Source organism: Ceratina calcarata, unplaced genomic scaffold (genome assembly GCF_001652005.2).
Source record: "Ceratina calcarata isolate Rehan_Ccalc_2016 unplaced genomic scaffold, ASM165200v1 scaffold387.2, whole genome shotgun sequence".
Taxonomy (NCBI): domain Eukaryota; kingdom Metazoa; phylum Arthropoda; class Insecta; order Hymenoptera; family Apidae; genus Ceratina; species Ceratina calcarata.
The window spans coordinates 1-10,856 of record NW_017161994.1 but is presented as its reverse complement, the minus strand read 5'-3'; the positions used below and the strand labels follow the sequence as shown (position 1 = coordinate 10,856).

The following is a 10,856-nucleotide window of genomic DNA, read 5'->3' as shown; positions in this document are numbered from 1 at the left end:
AACATGGGACAATTTCGTTTATTTTCACTTTATCGTTGTTGAAATTATGTCTATCCTTACTGAAAATGTTTAAAAACATGTAATAAAAATTCTGTATGAAAAAGACATACAAATTCGAAGCAGAAGTTACTTTTTCAAGCAAAAAAAGAAGTTTTTGATTTTTTTCACATTGACGCACCAATTTTAAAAATCTGAAAAAATTCATGAACAATCCTTGCAACAATACGAATCTACCATAAAAATATGAAAATAGTATCCCCCCCATTTTCTATGTGAAAAAATTATTTTTAGCACTTTTTTATTTTTCACGGCTACATTTTGCAAGGGAAAAATCTGAAAAAATTCTCAGACTTGTCCAACTACACTGCGGACATGTCAGAATTTTTTCAGATTTTTCGCAAGGCGTTAAATAAGGAAAAACCTCAAAAAACTGATTTTTCGAATTTTCCCGATTACTCCCCCCCTGGTTGAGATATAGGGCTAAAAATTGGAGTGAATGTTTCTTTTTTGATATGCTATCGAATGGCGCAAACGGCGCTTCATTCGGCTCAAGGGCACATTCGACCCCCTTATCCAGCTAGGCCCTTTTGTGTCGAAAAATCCCAGTAACCATTTAAAGAAAGCGCGATCGCGCTGTTCGGCATCTTTCGACAGTGTTTTTTCAATACTCCTTGGGAGTCAAACAATTAAGGTAGCTCGCTGTTTGGGCAACGCATCAAGAGAGGGCCCTACAATGGGCTTATGTCAAAATAAGAATATGAAGTGAAAATTTCGTTATTAAATATATAGTATCATTTCCATATTCATATATTTTAATGTTATATTATAAAATAGTATAAACAAAGTAAAATAAACAACTTTTTATTTACGACTGGGGCGATGATGGGGTGATAATAGTACTGTTATACACGTAAATATTTTTCATGTTATATGTATACCCAAAATGTCTTATCCGTAATCTAATTGTTAAACATGTACCTAGGCTACCTCATCACTTATCTAAATCAATAGTCACTCACCAAAGTCACCATTACTCACTCCGAACTTCGTCATCTTCCAAACCCTTCCCACCACTCCTTCACATCCAAAGGTCATTTACCCAAAACCCTTATATAGCCCTACTTCCCCGTCCTTAAGGCAGCCTTAGTCTCAGTCTCGTCATATTCATTTCAACTGTAATAAAGTTCTGATTTCCACACAACGTGATCTTTAATTATTAATCTTTGAATGATTCCCCAAGTCTTGTATTCAACTTTGAGGAGTTGAACCATAACCGGGCATCACAGTACATTATGCAACAAAGGAATAATAGACTTTACTCCCGTGTTGCATATAATATTTTATTTACGATTGAACTGTAAAATTACTTTACTTACAACTAGGTTAGGAACTGAATTTTAAACTAAGGAACTGAGTTTTTTTAACTTAAAAAGACTTTTTCCCATTTGCGACAGGCAAAGTATATGAGGAAGAGGAGAATACTTTACATATACGAGACTAAACTTTTACTCCTGCATTTGCGGGAACACAAAGGGCCTAGCTGGATAAGGGGGTCAAATGTGCCCTTGAGCCGAATGAAGCGCCGTTTGCGCCATTCGATAGCTTATCAAAAAAGAAACATTCGCTCCAATTTTTAGCCCTATATCTCGACCAGGGGGGTAGTAAAAGGGAAAATTCGAAAAAACAGTTTTTTTAGGTTTTTCCTTATTTAACGCCTCGCGAAAAATCTGAGAAAATTCTGACATGTTCGTAGTGTAAGTGGACATGTCCGAGAATTTTTTCAGATTTTTCCCTTGCAAAATGTAGCCGTGAAAAATAAAAAAGTGGTTTTTGTTTGTTTTACGTGGAGAAATCTTCAGAAGATTTGGTATTTGCAGTCAATAATAGACAATGACCATGACGCGGAAAAAACCAGGGAATACGGTCAATTGTCCTTTTTTCTCACCCTCGATCTGGTGTTAAGTATACCGAGGAGATTATACTTTCTCCTCGATGTTAAGGATTAAGTCATAAACAGAAATAAATCGGAGAACATAGTTGTTTCCCTTCCTCGATCTGTTGTTAAGGATACCGAGTTTATAGTTCCTTCTCGATGTTAAGGATTAAGTCATAAACAGAAATAAATCGGAGAACATAGTTGTTTCCCTTCCTCGATCTGTTGTTAAGTATACCGAGGAGATTACAGTTCCTTCTCGATGTTAAGGATTAAGTCATAAACAGAAATAAATCGGAGAACATAGTTGTTTCCCTTCCTCGATCTGTTGTTAAGTATACCGAGGAGATTACAGTTCCTTCTCGATGTTAAGGATTAAGTCATAAACAGAAATAAATCGGANTTGAAACCTAAAGAAATTTATTTGCTAATTGTTAATGCGACAATTACAAAATATGGAACTCTGTTCCTAATCTGATAATTGATGTAATGTTTTCTGAATTCGTTATTTAAATGTTATTCACAGACAAAAAGATAGCACGCGTGTGCTATCTTTAATTTCTCGTGTTACAATTATGTTAGCGTGGAAACTCGGTGTACTGTGTAAAACATACCTTCTGCGAATATGCAAACAGAACATACATTTACTTTAGTTCAATGACTTCTCTTAGTTGAAAGGGAAATACATAATCTGACGCAGACAAAATCATAACACATTGGAAATATTGTTCACATATTCTTCAGTATTTTGAGATCTTGCACGGAGTTAGTATACAAATTGTGTCTAGAGCTTTGTCATGTCGCTATTCTCATAATGGGTCGTGACAAAAAACTAAACAAAAAGCAAAATTACCACAATTTTAGATCTGGGATAACAAAAGTTGTCTATTACTAAAATTGCAAAAGAAGTTAGTCGCAGTCGAAAAGTTATACAGAGTGTCTCATTTTAATCTTTACACGCGATCTTCTCGAAAAATATTCATTTTTCGAAAAAAATATTCATTTTTCGAAAAAAATGTTTAAACAAAACAAACTCTATTCGAAGGGGGACATGTAATGGTGGACACTGGTTTTTCTAGATAGAGGCGTCTCCGAGATTCGAAGGTGACCTTTGCTTTGATAAATGGAAACGTGATTTTTTTTACGCTAGACACATAGCTTAGCTCACGATGAATCTATTGATCTACAATATGTTGACCTTGAAATGTTATTCAAGATTATTTCAACGGTTTGAAGTTTTCTTACACTCCTGTGACGGAGTGTCGGCTGAATGTTTCTTATCTTCTAAATTCAAAAGGATGACCTTGAACATTAACCTTTAAGGCACGGCTAAATTCTGCGCGAAGCTATACATATTACACATACTTTAACTTTAACAATTCACTTTAATAATTAATAATACAATTGGGTATGATATATTTTAGTCTAGAGGGTTAGTCTAAACACTGTTGTAAATCGATGTGGAGACAAAAGAAGTGTAAAACAATGCATATGAAGACGATTTAATTCAAACGGTGAGCGAGTGAGCCACTATAGTGGAGTGTCATTCTGAAAGATGATATCCCCGAAAGCCACTATAGTGGCGCATCATGCCTAAGAGGTTAATGCAACACTGGATTCTGTCCCTGAATGACAGTTCTACTAAGTTTGTCTGGTAATTTGTCTGCAAGCATTTACTATTCGAATCTTCATATTTTCAGATGTGATTGGCTCTTCCACATAAACCTTATCTTTTATGTAACCCTACAAATAAAAATCCAAAGGTGTTAAATCTGGACACCTTGGTAGAAAGGATATCGGACTTCCTTTACCTACCCACCGTCTAGGAAACATTTCATTTAATGTTTGTCGAACGAGGCGATCGTAATGAGCTGGAGCACCGTCGTGCTGGAACCACATCCACACTCTGGTTGCCAGTGGAAAGGTTTGCCAAAAGAATTTGAAACTCATTACGGAGGAAATTATTGTATCGTTCCCCAGTTAGAGTACCATTAAAAAAATATGGACCCACTAAAAGGCCACCAACAATATCACACCAAACATTTAGAGACCATTGACGCTGATGTTCAATTGCTCGATGCCACTGAGGATTTTCATCACTCGAATAATGGAAATTGTGACAATTCACTTCGTGTTTTTAAAAGTCGCTTCGTCCAAAAATGGCACATAGGAGAAGAAGAAAGGATCACGCATTATCCTACGCTGAGACCATTGTCCAAATCTTAATCTGGCACAATAATCGGCACCACTCAATGCTTGATGTAAAGAAATGTGATACGGGTGAAAACGATACCACCGAAAGATTCTTGACATCGTAGATCGTGATACGCCGATACTATTTTCGATGAGCCGGGTACTATTATGAGGATTTGCTGCTACTGCGGCCAACGTTACAATTTCCGGTCTTTCTGAACGTTGCACATGACGACGTCGATGTAAAAATCCTTGCTGAGCGCGAATGTCACAATTTCTGATAACGACTGCACTTGGCTGCTGGCAATCCGGAAATCTTTCCCGATATATTTGGGCAGCTGCCCTATAACTTCGTTGACATTCTCCCAAAATCAAAATCATGTCAACTATTTCATTAGGCATATAATCAGCAATCGTAAAATTGAATTGATGAAGAACGCTTGTAGTATCTACCTACTCACTGCTTTGAAGCAACTAGAAGATATTCTGCTAGCAGATATATCGTGTTTGTAAACATGAATATCAATGGTATTATTACTTGAGGTTGTTCTGCTAGCAGATATTCTGTGTTTGTAAACATTAATATCAATAATCAATCGAATATAGAAGATAAGAAACATTTCCTGGACGTGGAGTGTAAGAAAACTGCAAGCCATTGAAATGACCTTGAATGACATTTCAAGGTCAACATATATTGTAGATCAATGAATTCAACTTGAGCTAAGCTATATGTACAGGGTAAAAAAAAACCACATTTCCATTTAAAAAAACAAAGGTCACCTTCGAATCTCGGAGGCGCTTCCATCTAGAAAAAAACAGTGTCCACCATTACATGTCCCTCTTCGAATAGAGTATGTTTCGTTTAAACATTTTTTTCAAAAAATGAATATTTTTCGAGAAGATCGCGTAAAGATTAAAATAAGACACCGTGTATAATTGGTTGAAAGATCCAAGTGCATACGGAAAGAAGAGAAGTTCAGCCATTAAGCCAGCAGCATTATTTGAACGCAACCCACGAGCAATAATACATGCTGCTTCCAATTTTTGTGCTGCTGCGAGGGAGATCGCTATAAAAGCTGGAATCGAAACAAATATACAAAATGCTCAATGTGTACTTCAGACTATATAGTAACATTATAAATCAGTCTAGAATAATAGCAAAGCCATCATTAAACGCAAGACATAAGGAGGCACTTTTGTTATTTGCAAAAGAACATGTACTTTGGAAAGACTTGGAGGACAGTAATTTTTACAGAGGAAATGAGGTTGATAGACCAGAAGGATGTACATATTATTATAGTGATATTCGTAAGCAACCACTAACAAAAATTCGACGTCAAATGCATGGAGGTGGAGTAATGGTCTGGGCTGGTGTCGGATACAAATGGAAGATAGACATTCAGTTTATTCAAGGCACCATGAACAGTGTCTGTTGTCTGCAACTAATAAAAAACCAAATTTATACATATAGAGAACGCATTGCTGTAACACTATTTATATTCCAACAAGATATTGCTACAGTACAAACTGCTAAAATTGTTATGGAATATTTTTTAAACGAAAATATTTCCACTCTTCAATGGCCAGCCTGCTCACCCGACCTTAATATCATTGAAAATTACTGGGCACTGCTTTCGCAAGTAATGTATGCTGAAGGCCAATAATTTTCAAATATAAATAAATTAAAAACGTGCATTACAACTGTATGCGAAAATTTAGCTCAGGTAGAAATTAAAGAACTATGTAATTCTTTACCTAAAAGGATGGTGGAAGCCATAGAAAACAAAGGAGGATCCACATATTATTAAAGAAATATAGCTTGGTGTATATATTGTTATGCAATGACATATACATATGAATGTATAATGTAATGACGTATATAAAAACGTATAAGATTTAAAGTATGCAATGTATTAGGTTGTCAAGTATGAAATGGAGCAAACTTTATGTTCTTTATTTCAATCGCACACAATTTCATGTAGACGCCGTATTTTTTCATAATTTGTTTTTCGTGTAAAAGGTACATCTTTTCCTCTTTCTAACTCATATTTTAGTTTGAAAAAATTTGCAATAGTTTTTTTGTATAAGCGATTAAGTGAGACCATGGAAATCAGCGAAATTCGTGTGTTGATAAAGTATGAGTTCCACCGTGGAGCCACAACACGGCAGGCAGTCGCCAATATCAATAGTGTGTTCGGTATTCAAGTGGCTACAAACGCGACTGTAGCTCGTTGGTTTAAAAAATTTCGTTCGGGAGATTTCGACCTGTCTAATGAACCGCGTGGTCGACCCAAGACTCAGGTGGATAATGTCGTCCTGAAAGCCACTGTGGAAGTGAATCCCAGCCAAAGTGCACGTAAATTATCATTAATGTACAATGTATCAAAGCAAACAATCTTGACTCATTTGGCACAAATCGGTAAAGTGAAAAAGCTGGTCAAGTGGATACCGTATGAATTGACCGATGCACAGAAGGAACAACGCTCGACCACATGCTGCACGAATGATCATGTCAAAGCTACAGGAGTTGAAGTTGGAAACTCTCCGTCACCCACCGTACTCGCCAGACTTTGCCCCCACTAACAATCATTTCTTTCAAAATTCAAACAACTTTTTATCAGGAAAAAAATTCAATTCCCCACAGGCTGTAAAAGTGGCGTTTCAAGAGTTCATCGACTCCCGTGATCCAGGCTTCTACAGCAAAGGGATAAATGAGTTACCTCTAAAATGGCAAAAGTGTATCGATAATATGGATATTAGGTTGTCAAGTATGAAATGGAGCAAACTTTATGTTCTTTATTTCAATCGCACACAATTTCATGTAGACGCCGTATTTTTTCATAATTTGTTTTTCGTGTAAAAGGTACATCTTTTCCTCTTTCTAACTCATATTTTAGTTTGAAAAAATTTGCAATAGTTTTTTTGTATAAGCGATTAAGTGAGACCATGGAAATCAGCGAAATTCGTGTGTTGATAAAGTATGAGTTCCACCGTGGAGCCACAACACGGCAGGCAGTCGCCAATATCAATAGTGTGTTCGGTATTCAAGTGGCTACAAACGCGACTGTAGCTCGTTGGTTTAAAAAATTTCGTTCGGGAGATTTCGACCTGTCTAATGAACCGCGTGGTCGACCCAAGACTCAGGTGGATAATGTCGTCCTGAAAGCCACTGTGGAAGTGAATCCCAGCCAAAGTGCACGTAAATTATCATTAATGTACAATGTATCAAAGCAAACAATCTTGACTCATTTGGCACAAATCGGTAAAGTGAAAAAGCTGGTCAAGTGGATACCGTATGAATTGACCGATGCACAGAAGGAACAACGCTCGACCACATGCTGCACGAATGATCATGTCAAAGCTACAGGAGTTGAAGTTGGAAACTCTCCGTCACCCACCGTACTCGCCAGACTTTGCCCCCACTAACAATCATTTCTTTCAAAATTCAAACAACTTTTTATCAGGAAAAAAATTCAATTCCCCACAGGCTGTAAAAGTGGCGTTTCAAGAGTTCATCGACTCCCGTGATCCAGGCTTCTACAGCAAAGGGATAAATGAGTTACCTCTAAAATGGCAAAAGTGTATCGATAATATGGGTGCATACTTAGATTAAAAACAAAATGTTTTTATTGGAAAAAAATCGAATTCAATTGTGTGCATTTTTTGCTCCATTTCATACTTGACAACGTAATATTTCATAAATGTTCGAAATAATGGCCATTTACATCGATACACTGCTGTAAACGGACTCTGACGAAACATTTTCTCCGACTGTGACCTTGAATGACTTTGAATAATTATAGTCACTGAATTCCTAATGAAAGAGACTATCATCGTAGGTGTTTAAAAAATGGTAGTTCCATTTAAATAAACGCAGGTAACCTTCATATCTCTAAAAAAAAATGGCATAAACACGAAAATATTTTTGGTATCGTATGAACCCCACTGAACTATACAACTTTATTCTTAAAACATTTGACATATCTTTAAAAACAACAAAGATATTTGAGGTGCAAACGTTAGATGACACACCTTGTATATATTTTTATTTTTCAAGTGTGCTATCACTTTGTCGGATGCCACTGCGTCGGATTACGTGTTACCCTTCCAACTAAGAGAAATCATTGAATTAAAGTAAATATATGTTCTGGTTGCATATTCGCAGGAGATAAGTTTTACATACTACACAGAGTTTCCACGCTAACGTAATTTTAACACGGGAAATTAAACATAATACACGCATGCTATCTTTTTGTCTGGGAGTATAAATTAAATGTGAGCTTGTAAATTTTTATTAAAAAACTTTCTTGGAAACTATATACAATGACCATTTGAGGCTATGTATTCATATTATATAAGATTTTCTGTTGATTAATAAAGTACTGTAATAAAGATTGACCATAAAACATCCTGTAATACATAATATATTCAATTTTGTGCATATAATAATATGATTCTTAAACTGCGTATAGTTTGTGATCTAAAGGGAAGCAGAGAACATAAGAAAAAAGTGGGAACACTAAGAAAACCAGAACGTGATTAAACATTTTATCCCAGTCTTACGTCACCGAGTGTAATAGGATATTCTTGTATAATATTGACATAATAATGACTTACCCCTGAGATAAATTAGGTTGTTGTGTAAGACTTTCAGCCACGATATCTGGATCTTTGTAAGGATTCTCTGCTTTCCTTGTTTCATCATTCGTAACAGTTTGAAACCCAGTAGGTTCTTCAGTGAATTCTTCCTAAATTTTTAAACATACCAATTCAAATCAGTAAACACAAAATTTTTAATCAAATTATAATCTTGAGTTTATGAGAAAATATCCCGCAGTTTCAAAAACAATACAGCTTTATTTATCATTCGAACTGCCGATTTTTTATATTATCATTTCTCTTAATTCTCTTAAAATCAGTTATTCCAACTNAACAACTCAATGATTTTTAATTATACGTAATGTCTTAATAGCTATTTAATTGCTGTCCTTACATGATAATAGTGATCCTTGTAATTTCTTTCCACGTTGCGTAAATCCTGTAGTTCATTAATTAAAATTGTGGATGTATCTAAATTATCAGGTCCCATATCAATTAACGTATCATTATCGTAAGTCTTAGAAGTTTCATTTTTCTTGAAAGACGAATAATGTTTTGATTGCGTATTCTCAGAAGCTACAATAATGAATAGAAGCGCACTGAAAAGAAAAAATGTAACATTAGCCAAAGATATTATAGTATAGTAAACGAAAGTGACAAATACTATTTCAAATTTTATGTAAATTGTACTATAAATTACCTAATGGTAAAATTATCAAAAGTATGGAAGATAAAATAAGTAATTTTACATAATTCTGAATGAAGATAGATCACAAAGGAAGAATGTACAAAAGTATTAAGTGGCAAATGTTATTTTCCTAAGTGATTATAAATATTTTGTTCCAATTAATACGTTTTGAATATTTTGTATTGGAAGAAATAAGAATAGAAAAAAATATGAACTCAATAATGCTTATGAATAAATTGGAATAAACAATTTTTACCTAGATTTTATAGAACTATGTATGTACTTGTTTATGCAGAATTATGTATGATGCAACATGCAGTGACTGAAAGTAATTATGTTTGATGCATTGCAAGGAATGTTTAACATATTTCATGTAATTTTAATGTATTATTTTATCAATTCAGATACTCAGAGATAAAAACATATATTGGTCAAACAAGCAGAGAGGGGGAGAGATATTAAAGAATTAAATCTCATACAAGATTATAAATCTTTTAACTTTAAATCAAATAAACTGATATTTAATATTTAATTCGTGTATTGGAATCTAATTAAATTCAAATAGATTTTTGTATTTCACACATGTATTGAACACGAAAGGAAATTTCACGTAACCTCACATTTCTCTCGATCTTTGTATCTTCAATCGCAAGCGAAATATACCGATAAACCGTAAATGCGTATACTATAAAAAAACAGCGCTGTTGAAAATTGTCGAGAATTCAATAAATATTAACTATGTACGTAAAGATGTAATACTTGCCTGGAAGCAACAGATATGAAAAGTAACGACCAATAGATACACGTTACACAAATCTTCATTTTTTAAATGCTGACATTACTCAGCACGACGAAAAATCTAATGTCAGTAAATAAACGTTCATAAGTACTATGTACGTAGACATATCAGACTTCTTTATCGTTACAACATCGCGACTAACCGTGACTACCGCGCACTATTACTGATTATTACCAGCCGTGATCGCCGTTATTGTTACTGTTGCACTTTGCACTTGCACGACGGCACGAAGCGCCAGCTATCAGCTATCATCATCGCTATCATTCTCGTTTTCTTAATGGTTTTTACTACTGTCCCACTATCATCAACACGCTTAGTCTACAACGTACATACGTGAATATTTTAATCGAATTATGTTACTCATGTAGCTACTAACACACGGTTAAGATGATCGGAAAAATTGGAAAAAATTTTGATGAAAATTATGTTCGATCTTCTAAACAGATGTGGACACTCCGTAATGAAAATACGGTGTCCTAATGAAGTCGTAAATTTAACATGGCGGCGTATATGCATGTGCTCTGAGCATGGACCTGAAGGCATAGAGATATTATAGATAGAGTACAGATCATGGACTTAAAGGACGGTGCCCAGTGATGTAAGATTTGCGGAATTTCGATCGCCGCGCGTATGGTGAGGAAAAG

General features: G+C 35.1%; 1 protein-coding gene across 4 annotated transcripts in view; it reads right to left on the bottom strand.

The window, feature by feature from the left end:
* LOC108625991 (SUN domain-containing ossification factor) overlaps positions 1 to 10,710 on the bottom strand; it is a 79,733-nt gene extending 69,023 nt beyond the window's left edge. For 2 of the 4 annotated variants that reach the window (XM_018026380.2, XM_026814412.1), the window contains exons 1-3: positions 10,177 to 10,709; positions 9,120 to 9,324; positions 8,744 to 8,874 (exon numbers count right to left, since the gene is read on the bottom strand). In XM_018026380.2, coding sequence (XP_017881869.1) covers positions 8,744 to 8,874; positions 9,120 to 9,324; positions 10,177 to 10,235 — 395 coding nt within the window. In that variant the 5' untranslated portion in view covers positions 10,236 to 10,709. Of the gene's footprint in view, positions 1 to 8,743; positions 8,875 to 9,119; positions 9,325 to 10,176 lie in introns of all 4 variants that reach the window. The other 2 variants (XM_026814411.1, XM_026814410.1) reach the window with 2 other exon arrangements.
* Positions 10,711 to 10,856: the final 146 nt, after the last annotated feature.